General features: G+C 46.3%; 1 protein-coding gene across 1 annotated transcript in view; it reads left to right on the top strand.

The window, feature by feature from the left end:
• The first annotated feature begins 4655 nt into the window (after positions 1-4655).
• LOC140403206 (complement C3-like) overlaps positions 4656-13930 on the top strand; it is a 294404-nt gene continuing 285129 nt past the window's right edge. The window contains exons 1-2 of the mRNA XM_072490959.1: positions 4656-4829; positions 10533-10722. Coding sequence (XP_072347060.1) covers positions 4759-4829; positions 10533-10722 — 261 coding nt within the window. The 5' untranslated portion in view covers positions 4656-4758. The remainder of the gene's footprint in view (positions 4830-10532; positions 10723-13930) is intronic.

Genomic DNA, 13930 nt, shown 5'->3' with positions numbered 1-13930 from the left:
AGGGTTTCACAACCTATCGAAAAGACAGAGAGGTGGGCAGAGGGGTCGGGGTTGCCTTGTTAATTAGGAATGAAATTAAATCAATAGCATTAAACGACATGGGGTCGGATGATGTGGAGCCTGTGTGGGTAGAGTTGAGGAACCACAAAGGCAAAAAAACCATAATGGGAGTTATGTACAGGCCTCCTAACAGTGGTCAGGACCAGGGGCACAAGATGCACCACAAAATAGAAAGTGCATGTCAGAAAGGCAAGGTCACAGTGATCATGGGGGACTTTAATATGCAGGTGGACTGGGTAAATAATACTGCCAGTGGACCCAAGGAAAGAGAATTCATTGAATGTTTACAGGAGGGCTTTTTGGAACAGCTTGTGATGGAGCCCACGAGGGAACAGGCCATTCTGGACTTAGTGTTATGTAATGAGCCAGACTTGATTAAAGATCTTAAAGTAAGGGAGCACTTAGGAGGCAGTGATCATAATGTGGTCAAATTCAATCTCCAATTTGAAAGAAAGAAGGTAGAATCAGATGTAAAGGTGTTACAGTTAAATAAAGGTAACTACAGGGGCATGAGGGAGGAACTGACGAAAATCGACTGGGAGCAGACCCTAGTGGGAAAGACAGTAGAACAGCAATGGCAGGAGTTTCTGGGAGTAATTGAGGACACAGTACAGAGGTTCATCCCAAAGAAAAGAAAGGTTATCAGAGGGGGGATTAGGCAGCCATGGCTGACAAAGGAAGTTAGGGAATGCATCAAAGCAAAAGAGAAAGCCTATAATGTGGCAAAGAGTAGTGGGAAGTCAGAAGATTGGGAAGGCTACAAAAACAAACAGAGGATAACAAAGAGAGAGATAAGGAAAGAGGATCAAATTTGAAGGTAGGCTAGCCAGTAACATTAGGAATGGTAGTAAAAGTTTCTTTAAATACATTAAGAACAAACGGGAGGCAAAAGTTGACATTGGGCCGCTCCAAAATGACGCTGGTAATTTTGTGATGGGAGACATGGAAATAGCCGAGGAACTGAATAAGTACTTTGCGTCAGTCTTCACAGTAGAAGACATGAGTAATATCCCAACAATTCCGGAGAGTCAGGGGACAGAGTTGAATATGGTAGCCATCACAAAGGAGAAAGTGCTAGAGAAACTAAGAGGTCTAAAAATTGACAAATCTCCGGGCCCAGATGGGCTACATCCTAGAGTTCTAAAGGAGATAGCTGAAGAAATAGTGGAGGCGTTGGTGATGATGTTTCAACAGTCACTGGATTCAGGGAAAGTACCAGAGGATTGGAAAATCGCTGTTGTAACCCCCCTGTTCAAGAAGGGAACAAGGAAAAAGATGGAAAATTATAGGCCAATTAGCCTGACCTCGGTTGTTGGCAAGATTCTAGAATCCATTGCTAAGGATGAGATTTCTAAATTCTTGGAAGTGCAGGGTCGGATTAGGACAAGTCAGCATGGATTTAGTAAGGGCAGGTCGTGCCTGACAAACCTGTTAGAGTTCTTTGAAGAGATAACAAATAGGTTAGGCCAAGGAGAGCCAATGGATGTTATCTATCTTGACTTCCAAAAGGCCTTTGATAAGGTGCCTCACGGGAGACTGCTGAGTAAAGTAAGGGCCCATGGTATTCGAGGCAAGGTACTAACATGGATTGACGATTGGCTGTCAGGCAGAAGGCAGAGAGTTGGGATAAAAGGTTCTTTTTCGGAATGGCAACCGGTGACGAGTGGTGGCCCGCAGGGTTCAGTGTTGGGACCACAGCTGTTCTCTTTATATATTAACGATCTAGATAACGGGACTGAGGGCATTCTGTCAAAGTTTGCCGATGATACGAAGATAGGTGGAGGGGCAGGTAGTATGGAGGAGGTGGGGAGGCTTCAGAAAGATTTAGACAGTTTAGGAGAGTGGTCCAAGAAATGGCTGATGAAATTCAACGTGGGCAAGTGCGAGGTCTTGCACTTTGGAAAAAAGAATAGAGGCATGGACTATTTTCTAAACGGTGACAAAATTCATAATGCTGAAATGCAAAGGGACTTGGGAGTCCTAGTCCAGGATTCTCTAAAGGTAAACTTGCAGGTTGAGTCCGTAATTAAGAAAGCAAATGCAATGTTGTCATTCATCTCAAGAGGCTTGGAATATAAAAGCAGGGTTGTACTTCTGAAGCTTTATAAAGCATTAGTTAGGCCCCATTTAGAATACTGTGAGCAATTTTGGGCCCCACACCTCAGGAAGGACATACTGGCACTGGAGCGGGTCCAGCGGAGATTCACACGGATGATCCCAGGAATGGTAGGCCTAACATACGATGAACGTCTGAGGATCCTGGGATTATATTCATTGGAGTTTAGGAGGTTGAGGGGAGATCTAATAGAAACTTACAAGATAATGAATGGCTTAGATAGGGTGGACGTAGGGAAGTTGTTTCCATTAGCAGGGGAGACTAGGACCCGGGGGCACAGCCTTAGAATAAAAAGGAGTCACTTTAGAACAGAGATGAGGAGAAATTTCTTCAGCCAGAGAGTGGTGGGTCTGTGGAATTCATTGCCACAGAGGGCGGTGGAGGCCGGGACGTTGAGTGTCTTTAAGACAGAAGTTGATAAATTCTTGATTTCTCGAGGAATTAAGGGCTATGGAGAGAGAGCGGGTAAATGGAGTTGAAATCAGCCATGATTGAATGGTGGAGTGGACTCGATGGGCCGAATGGCCTTACTTCCACTCCTATGTCTTATGGTCTTATGGTCTTATAGTTATGATGCCCACCCAGTATGGGGACTTGAGGCACTCAGCATCAGGGTCCATTGGGCTGCCGGGATCGGAGTCTGGCATGCCTTGTTGTATTGAGCGGACAATCCTGCGCCACAGCTGGGACCGCTGGCTGCTGAGCGGTGGAGCAGATCTGCAAAGGGCTGCATAGTGGCCAAGCTTACAACACTGTAGACACCGGCACCCTTTTGCCGGACATTGCCGCTTTAAATGGGCAGAGCCACAATTCGGACACGTCATGACGCCGACGTCAGCGCGTTCCATGCGCCATCGCACATGTGCAGTGCGGTCGGTCGATGCACGCATCTGCGCAGTCGGGTTGTCGGGCTCGTCGTCCACTCGGTCATGGCGCGCATGCGCAGGATCCGGGAAAAGCGCGCAAAACGGCCACTCTCCTCGATGCTCAGGCCCTGCATTTGTGCAATGGCCTGCACCCGTTCCGCCTCGTGGGAGGCCAGCTTTGCAGTTTCTGCCGCCCTGATGTGGGAGTAACGATTCTTAGCATGCTCATGGACAACGCACAGCTTGATAGAGACAGAGAGAGTCAACTGTTTGACTTTCAGGAGCTGCTGCCGAAGGGAGTCGGAGTGGACCCCGAAAACGATCTGATTCCGAATCATGGAATCAGCCGTCGAGTCATAGTTACATGACTGCGCTGGGATGCGGAGATGGGTCACGAAGGACTGAAATGGTTTATCCTTACCCTGAAGCCTCTGCTGGAAAACGTACGGTTCAAAGCTCTCATTCACCTCAATGTCGCAGTGGCTGTCAAACTTCAGCAGGACTGTTTTGAATTTTGTTTTGTCTTCGCCGTCAGCGAACGTAAGGGAGTTGTAGATGTGGATGGCGTGGTCCCTCGTGGTGGAGAGAAATAGCGCGATCTTCCTGGCATCCGATGCTGCTTCGAGGTCGGAGGCCTCGATGTACCAGAGGAACTTTTGCTTGAAGATTTTCCAATTGACGCCGAGGTTGCTGGAGATGCAGAGCTGCGGAGGAGGCTGGATGTTTTCCATTTCACCGGATGACTGCTTGCTGGTCAATGCTGATTCACTCGAGGTAGGTCCGTAAAGATCAGTATCACTCTGGTACCATGATGTGTTAGGCAGGTAGGTTCGATGTGGACTGCACTCGATGCAGGGAAGCTAGAAATAGACGTCTAACACTGGAGAAGATCCAACACTGTTTTATTCAACGATAGAACTGATATACATATGCAGCTGTGGGCCGACACTATACTGAACTGACTGGAGACCTTTTAGTAGCCTGCCCAGTAGCATGGTGTTTGCACTTGCTAGCTCATGGACTCTGATTGTCTCAGTGGCTGGGACCCGAGAGAGCGGGAAACCTAGTGCCCTCTGGCTTTATAGAGATAGTGTCCTGTCTCGTGATTGGGTGCACTGTGTTGTGTGCTTACTGGTCATCCTGTGTCTCAATCACTGCCTGTCTGCATCTCATTACATACATGAGTGGATATTATGACAGCCGCCTTTGCTTTCTAAGACGAGATCCCTTAAAGTGGCTGCCCCTTTAATTTGCCCCTCAGTTCATTTGATTTAGTTTAATTGGTTATTTGATTTATTCAAAAATAGGAATAATGTAGCAGGGATAATTTACAGGTAAAAAATCATGCAGGCAATGGTGAGCTCATTGGTGTCATGGCTCTCGATTAGAGTTAACATGGTCAGTCATGAACTCTCTGGCTGCACTCCATTTGTAAAATGTTTGTATTTCTTATCATAGGTTGCCAAGGTTAAACTCTAAATCCCAGGCAAAAAGCCATCAAATGTCAGGAACTGTCTGCAGTTCCTGGATTTTCACCAGACTATTGAGTTTAAATTAACTCTTAATTAAATAGTATGGACAGCGGATATTTGTATCGCTTTTAAGAGCAAACAGCAGTCCAAATTTCCCAATTGTTAAAAATTAATAGATCGTACTGGGTTTTTATATAAGCCGATAAAATTATTTGGAAAGTTTGTCCCAGTGAAGCAGTCTGCCATGATGAGGAAGACTTCTCTGTTACTTGCTGTGTTGGCCTTTATTCCGGCGCTGTCCCAATGTGATCCACTGTAAGTATGAGGGAAGAGTTCTGGTTTCTCTTGAAATACATTTTGTTTTCTAGACAGCTTCCTGATGTGTGATCCTGAAAGAGTGGGGGATGTTTCCTTATTTCTTGTTAATCACTCATTTGAGTTGGGTTTTCAGTTCATTATAAAAGATCCAATTGTTTGTCAGATAGCTTTTTAGAGAACATTGTGTTTTGCTGAAAGGAAGGATATCAAGGCTTTGGAGAGTATATCAGGTTACATAGGAAATGTGGCATAGAAGCAGACCATTTGGTTCAACTAGTTTATGCTCAACTCGAACCTCCTCTGCTTTTTCCTCACCTAAACTTATCATTCTAATCTTCCATGCCCTTTTCCCTAATATGCTTGTCCAACTTCCCCTTGAATGCATCTATATTATTTATTTCAACCACTCCTTGTGGTAGCGAATTCCAGATTCTTACCACCCTTTGTTAAACACATTCCTTCTCAGTTCCCTGTTGGATTTCCAGGTGACCACCTTATTGACGGCCTCTCGTTGCACTCTACTGACAAAAAGAAACATTCTCTGTCACAAGAAAAAACATTCTCTGTGCACTCTAAATCCGTTCATTATTTTAACCAACTCTGATGCTTCGCCTCTCTGCCTTATTTTTTAAGAAAAATGTTACCTGGTCTGTGGGTATCATCATTGTAAATCTTCCCTGCATTCTTTCCAGTTCCTCTAAATCCTTCTCCTTCTTTGTAATTTAGTTATCAGAGCTACATTCAGGTGGTTTGACCAAAGTTTGATGCAAGTTTCGCATGATTTTATTCCTTTTCTGTTTTATCCCTTTGGAAATAAATTGGTTTATTTTCTGAGTTTGTTAACCTGTGCTGTGACATTGAGTGATCGATCGATTTGTACTCCCGGACCCCTTTGTTCCTCTATTTGTCAAGGCACCGTGGGCTAGTGCGCTGTCAATTCCAGTTCCACTTGACCCGGAGTCGCACTGTGTTGACCCGGTAGCACAGTGGTTAGCACAATTGCTTCACAGCTCCAGGGTCCCAGGTTTGATTCCGGCTTGGGCCACTGTCTGTGGGGAGTCTGCACATCCTCCCCGTGTGTGCGTGGGTTTCCTCCGGGTGCTCCGGTTTCCTCCCACAGTCCAAAGATGTGCGGGTTAGGTGGATTGGCGACGCTAAATTGCCCTTAGTGTCCAAAATTGCCCTTAGTGTTGGGTGGGGTTACTGGGTTATGGGGATAGGGTGGAGGTGTTGACCTTGGGTCGGGTGCTCTTTCCAAGAGCCGGTGCAGACTCGATGGGCCGAATGGCCTCCTTCTGCACTGTAAATTCTATGAAGTGAAATTAGATATTATTTTAAAATACCTGAGGAACTTGTCTGAGCCCAATAAACTGCAGTTATCAGGGACGGGATTCTCCCCTACCCGGCGGGGCGGGAGTCCCCGCTAGATGGAGTGGCGGGAACCACTCTGGCGCCGGCTGCCCCAATGGTGCGGATTTCTCAGCCCCTTTAGGGGCCAAGCCCTCACCATGAGGGGCTAGGTGCCCGCCAGAGTGGTTGGCGCACTGTCGGTCGGCGGGAAAGGCCTTTGGCGCCACGCCAGCCGGGGCCGAAAGGACTTCGCCGGTCGGCGGAGGTCCGCGCATGCGCAGGAGCGTCAGTGGCTGCTGACGTCATCCCCGCGCATGCGCAGGGAGGGTGTCTCTTCCGCATCGGCTATGGTGAAGATTGTGTGTGCCGAGGCGGAGGGAAAAGAGTGCCCCCACAGCACAGGCCCGCCCGCGGATCGGTGGGCCCCGATTGCGGGCCAGGCCACCGTGGGGGCACCCCCCGGGGTCAGATCACCCCGCGACCCCCCAGGACCCCGGAGCCGCCCGCGGCTGCCTAGTCCTGCCGGGAAGAGAGGTGGTTTGATTCTCGCCGGCGGGACAGGCATCCCAGTAGCGGGTCATCGGCCCATCGCGGGCCGGAGAATCGCCGTTTCCCGCCCTTGCCGAATACCCGGTGCCGGAGATTCACGCCAGCCCCCCGCGGTTCTCCGACCCGGTAGTCTTTCAGGAGTTCAAGCTTTCGCTTTAATGCTTCCTCCTTCTAAGCTTAGACCATAGAATTTACAGTGCAGAAGGAGGCCATTCAGCCCATCGAGTCTGCACTGGCTCTTGCAAACAGCACCATACCAATGCCCACACCCCCACCATATCCCCATAACCCAGTAACCCCTCCCAATAGTAAGGGCAATTTTGGACACTAAGGGCAATTTTAGCATGGCCAATCCACCTAACCTGCACATCTTTGGACTGTGGGAGGAAACCGGAGCACCCGGAGGAAACCCACGCAGACACGGGGAGAACGTGCAGACTCCGCACAGACAGGGTCCCAAGCCGGGAATCGAACCTGGGACCCTGGAGCTGTGAAGCAATTATGCTAACCACTATGCTACCGTACTGCCCTGGAAACACCCAAAGCGAGAATCATACCCCTAGACCAATGAGCTCCTCTAGCCTGAGAGGGTTTTCTCTGGCAAGGATGGCTACTTTCTTTTTAGATACATTTCAACTATATAGTAAAGATGATCCAGGTACTCACTGGTTTTAGAATAATAAAGCAACCCTTTACTTCAGGAGAAAGAGAGAGCGAGTTTTCCTTCATGAAGGGTTTTAATAGAACAAAATAAGGAAAGACTGTTTCCAGTTGTAGAAGGTAACCAGAGGACACAGATGTAATTGTCAAATAAGTCGGAGTCAAGGTAAGGAAACCTTTTTATAAATGTACTGGAATACTTTCTGAAGAGTAGTGAAAGCTGATTCAATAGTATTTTTAAGAGAATTGAATAAATACTTAAAGGGAAAAGAGCTGGGTGGTGGGACTAATTGGAGAGCTCTTTCATAGATCTGGCACATAGATCTTGCAGATAGATCTTAGTTTCCTTCTGTGCTACATTATTCTGTGATGGTGTTCTTTTAATTTAGTCACCAAACACAAACAGGACTTGCTTTCTTGGTCATTGTATCTGCAGAACATAGGGAGCAGCCTCAAACTTGAAAAGTTTTCTCTTAGATGACAACTATGGAAAAGTATTAACTCCTCTAATGGCATTCTACTCTTGGAGAGGCTCAAGAACTATTGTCTTCGCAAACTAGCATCAACATTCAATTTCATTATTTTGTCTAAGGAGAGGAGAGGAGCTAATTGACAAGTTCCTCCCTGAATGTTTCGCTATTCAGCGCTCGCTGTAGCGACTGGTTTCCTTGGTGACGGCTGCTGCTGGAAGATGGAGGGCCCCGCGCAGAGGCCCCGCGCTCTCATCCCCCCCCCCCCCCACACACTCTGCAGAGCATGCGTGTGATCCTTCACGCAATCTCGCATCAAGGTGCCAGTACAACCCTTTATTGGGATGTTAAAATTACGCCGAGGATCGACTACACAATAACACACATAATACACAATAACACACATCTACATCACCGAAGGAAAGTACAGCATTGAAAATTGTATGGTGTGATGTGATGCAATTTTAAAATGTTTGGTAGTTAGGAAGGGAGCCTTTTGTTCTATTGTGCTCTCTGGGAATCAGGAACCAATCCTTAATAATTTCAAAACTTAATTTGGTAATTTAAATCCTGCTGCATTGTTCTCTGTGCAGTATTACAGAATTTTTCATTATCAGATTTACTGAATGTTTGAAACTTAATTTGAAAACACCCACTCATGATGTACATCGATGTAACAGATTCGCATTTTCCATTCGTGTTTTAGATTTGTACTTCAGATTGGTGAGCATTTTTTCTTTGAAATTAAAATACTGATTTTCTAGCCAAAATACTGATTTTTAGTATCTAGAATAATGATTGCTGATGGAAAAGGCTGGTCGCTCTGTTGATAGCTGCCCCTCTCTGTCTAAATGTGAATGGGGCAACTGCAGCCCTCGGACATATCCCACACACCGTACTTAAGGAGAGTAATATAACCGAGAGGAGGAGTATTTAGGTTTTGTGTTGGCGGGTGGGGGGATTGGGCTCTTTGTAATAATTCAGTTCAGGGTGCTCCAGTTATCACTGCTTCCTGTGCAATTTAAGCTCCAGGAAGCTGTAGTAGTGACCCTGGGTTACAACACAAAGGAAGAGGGATTGGCAGCGGCCTCCTTTTCCTCCATTCACACCTCCTTTTCATTGAAGCTTGAACCACTGCTGAAGTCCACAAGGCTGCTGGAGTTTTGAACTCGAGGATATGAAAAGGTACCCTTTTAACTGCCCAACAGCCTCTCCAGCCGTTTCAGTGTCTGTCCCACTGGGAATTTGTGGTGGGCTACTCCTTGGCAGGAAGAATCCTTCTGAAGCCTTTTTGTACGGAATGAAATTCATTACAGCCTCCTGGGTTCCAACGGTGATGGAATGATAGGTGGCATTCATGACCCACTGGGACATCGCTGTTGGGAGGTTGATCCAGGCCTGAATGTTCACTGAAATTACAAATTGGTCTGAAAGGAAAGCAGCTGAACACGGGGCAAGTTGTTCAATCTGCACATAATCCCACACTGAAGATGGTGTCTCTGTCCCATCCTGGAGTGGGGCATATGATCAGGATTGCTTTTAGATCCAAGCACGTATTGGGTTAACTGAATTTTTCAAAACAGATCCATAGACATTTGTTGGGTAAGGGTGTCAAGGGTATGAAAAACAGTTTGGAAAATGGTGTTGAGGTAACGGTCAACCATGATCTAATTTAATGGCAGAACAGGATCATGGGACTGAACCATCGCCTGCTCCAATTCCTATTTCATGTACTCTCTCAACTCTTGCACATGTCTTTAACAGCAATGCTTTTCAGCTGAGAGGGAATCCTGTTACTGGGGCTTCAAAGTGAAAGTGCCAAATATTAATTTAGCAAGCAAGATTGTTGTTACAGTGTAGAACATTGTTCCAATTTAACAAACTTATTTACATCTGCCTAATGGAGGTAATGGTGATTCCTTCTCCATAACGGATAGAGGACCAATTATATATGAGTTTGGGAAATATAACTAATCTGTCCACGAAATTGATCCTAAAGTCAACACAGTCCATTGTTGCTGGAGCACCTTAATCATTGCTGTTGACAAAATAAGAACATAAGAACTAGGAGCAGGAGTAGGCCATCTGGCCCCTCGAGCCTGCTCCGCCATTCAATGAGATCATGGCTGATCTTTTGTGGACTCAGCTCCACTTTCCGGCCCGAACACATAGAACATAGAACATAGAATGATACAGCGCAGTACAGGCCCTTCGGCCCACGATGTTGCACCGACATGGGAAGTCAAAAAACAAAAGCCATCTAACCTACACTATGCCATTATCATCCATATGCTTATCCAATAAACTTTTAAATGCCCTCAATGTTGGCGAGTTCACTACTGTTGCAGGTAGGGCATTCCAAGGCCTCACCACTCTTTGCGTAAAGAACCTACCTCTGACCTCTGTCCTATATCTATTACCCCTCAGTTTAAGGCTATGTCCCCTCGTGCTAGCCATTTCCATCCGCGGACCCTTAATCCCTTTACTCCACCATAACCCTTAATCCCTTTACTCCTCAAAAAAACTATCTATCTTTATCTTAAAAACATGTAATGAAAGGAGCGTCTACTGCTTCACTGGGCAAGGAGTTCCATAGATTCACAACCCTTTGGGTGAAGAGGTTCCTCCTAAACTCAGTCCTAAAATGGTATTTGTTTACTTATTCTGACAGATACCTACTGACTGCTCCAAATATTTTACGAGTTGATGAGATGGAAAATGTCGTTGTGGAAGCCCACAATATCAACGCGGACATAAACGTTGACATTCGTTTACAATTTTACCCTAAGACTAGCGACATAATATATTCGACTCGTGGAATTATACCGTCAAATGTTGGATTCCTATCTATGCCTATTAAGGTAAGTAAACTGAAAAATGAATTACTTAAAGAAGTTTACACAATTATTTAGCATCTCTCCAAAGTAGAAGGCTTTATTTAGAATTATCTGAGAAACACTAGTCAAGATTTTGTTGTTAACATGATCTACTCTGAAGATCTTCACCTCGGAGCCTCCAACTTCATAGTCTCCTAACCCTGACCGTGATATATGACTGGTCTCCCATGGTGTGCGATTGGCGCGATCTATTTTTATTTTGTGTAACGTGGCAGTCTTTAAAAGTGACTGTGCATTTCTTTTATTTTCCGGACAGAGTGGAATCATCTCTCGTGGTTTCCCTGCCTTCCTTCCAAATAAGTGTCTTATTTGGAAGTGTCTCATTTCCTGTCCTTTTGCTAGCCTCCACTTCCTCGTCAGTTCGTCTAGTGGCGCCAGTCTGTGTCCTGCGTAGAAGTCCCCGACCGTCAATGTGCCCCCGTCCCGCCTCCATCTTTTGAAGGTGGTATCTAGCATGGCTGCGGGGAATCTGTGATTGCCGCAGATGGGGGCCATGGGGGTCATTTTGGTTATCCCGAAGTGTTGTCTGAGCTGGGTCCATGTTATCAGCGTGGCCGCTACCACTGGGCTTGTTGGGTACCTTGTTGAGGGGGATGGGAGTGCTGCTGTAGCCAGGGCCCGGAGGGTCGTTCCTTTACAGGATTGTAGCCACCTAAAATGGCTGATTCCCTATTAATCTGGCCAAAACCCGATATAGAACATAGAACAATACAGCGCAGTACAGGCCCTTCGGCCCACGATGTTGCACCGAAACAAAAGCCATCTAACCTACACTATGCCATTATCATCCATATGTTTATCCAATAAACTTTTAAATGCCCTCAATGTTGGCGAGTTCACTACTGTAGCAGGTAGGGCATTCCACGGCCTCACTACTCTTTGCGTAAAGAACCTACCTCTGACCTCTGTCCTATATCTATTACCCCTCAGTTTAAAGTTATGTCCCCTCGTGCCAGCCATATCCATCCGCGGGATAAGGCTCTCACTGTCCACCCTATCCAACCCCCTGATCATTTTGTATGCCTCTATCAAGTCTCCTCTTAACCTTCTTCTCTCCAACGAAAACAACCTCAAGTCCATCAGCCTTTCCTCATAAGATTTTCCCTCCATACCAGGCAACATCCTGGTAAATCTCCTCTGCACCCGCTCCAAAGCCTCCACGTCCTTCCTATAATGCGGTGACCAGAACTGTACGCAATACTCCAAATGCGGCCGTACAAGAATTCTGTACAGCTGCAACATGACCTCCCGACTCCGGAACTCAATCCCTCTACCAATAAAGGCCAACACTACATAGGCCTTCTTCACAACCCTATCAACCTGGGTGGCAACTTTCAGGGATCTATGTACATGGACACCTAGATCCCTCTGCTCATCCACACTTTCAAGAACTTTACCAATAGCCAAATATTCCGCATTCCTGTTATTCCTTCCAAAGTGAATCACCTCACACTTCTCTACATTAAACTCCATTTGCCACCTCTCAGCCCAGCTCTGCAGCTTATCTATATCCCTCTGTAACCTGCTACATCCTTCCACACTATCGACAACACCACCGACTTTAGTATCGTCTGCAAATTTACTCACCCACCCTTCTGCGCCTTCCTCTAGGTCATTGATAAAAATGACAAACAGCAACGGCCCCAGAACAGATCCTTGTGGTACTCCACTTGTGACTGTACTCCATTCTGAACATTTCCCATCAACCACCACCCTCTGTCTTCTTTCAGCTAGCCAATTTCTGATCCACATCTCTAAATCACCCTCAATCCCCAGCCTCCGTATTTTTTGCAATAGCCTACCGTGGGGAACCTTATCAAACGCTTTGCTGAAATCCATATACACCACATCAACTGCTCTACCCTCGTCTACCTGTTCAGTCACCTTCTCAAAGAACTCAATAAGGTTTGTGAGGCATGACCTACCCTTCACAAAGCCATGCTGACTATCCCTGATCATATTATTCCTATCTAGATGATTATAAATCTTGTCCCTTATAATCCCCTCCAAGACTTTACCCACTACAGACGTGAGGCTCACCGGTCTATAGTTGCCGGGGTTGTCTCTGCTCCCCTTTTTGAACAAAGGGACCACATTTGCTGTCCTCCAGTCCTCTGGCACTATTCCTGTAGCCAATGATGACATAAAAATCAAAGCCAAAGGTCCAGCAATCTCTTCCCTGGCCTCCCTGGCTAACCGAAAAGGCTGATGGGAAAAGCAGCCAACAGGACACAAACGGACAGCTGCAGACAGAATAGCGTATTCGGCTCTGGGGAAGTCGGCCCAGATCGATACTCAAGACTATTAGCAGCACATCAACCCAGACATCTGCAGTTTAATCGGCTATCCCCGGGAACAATTGCAACATATTAGCAATTGAATGCCGGGCCAGACCTCTCGGCGCCTGCAGTGGCCAAAACAAAGACAGGTGAACGACCACCCCCCGATCGAGGAATCGCCCCATTATTGGAGCATATCGAACCCAGTGATTGGGAACAAGTCCAATCACTTGGGACTCAGGGTCAAGGGCCGCCCCGAGAGGCGGGAAGCCCCTGGGCCCTATAAATTGAGGGGCCAAGTTCAGATCTCTCTCTCTCTCCCTTCTTCGCCTGCTCGCAACCTTCGCAAGAACATCGACCAGAAACTGTAAGTCTGACTCCAGCGATCGCTACCCGATAGAGATTCCTAGCCATCGACCCATATCAGCCTTTTGAATCCCGCAGCCCAGATCCAATTCGATAAACCGTTCGTTTCCCTGACCTGGTGGGCCATCCCCAAAAGCTAAGTATTGGCCAGTAGTGGTAGGTAGTGATTTAGAAAGTAGGATTATTGTGTAAGTATTGATTGCTGTACATAATAAATGACCGTTGATTTCAATCTTACTAAGCGGTGTGCTGACTTATTAATCATAACTCGAGCTTGAACCACGTGGCGGTATCAGAAAGATACCTGGCGACTCGTGAGCAAAGGTGACATAATCAGAGCTAATAAAACTAAGGCTAAAAGAGCAACAAGATACATTCCAATGAGTAATAAAAATTTTAAGGGGAGGTTCACTGTCCATGGCTAACTAAAAAAGTTTAAAGATAGTATCAAACTTAAAGAAAAAGTTAATATTGTGCAAAGATGGATGGCAAGTAAGAAGATTGGACAGAATATAAAGAACAGCAAA

This window comes from Scyliorhinus torazame, chromosome 27, assembly GCF_047496885.1.
Source record: "Scyliorhinus torazame isolate Kashiwa2021f chromosome 27, sScyTor2.1, whole genome shotgun sequence".
Classification (NCBI taxonomy): Eukaryota; Metazoa; Chordata; class Chondrichthyes; order Carcharhiniformes; family Scyliorhinidae; genus Scyliorhinus; species Scyliorhinus torazame.
This window is presented reverse-complemented; position numbering and strand designations above follow the sequence as displayed.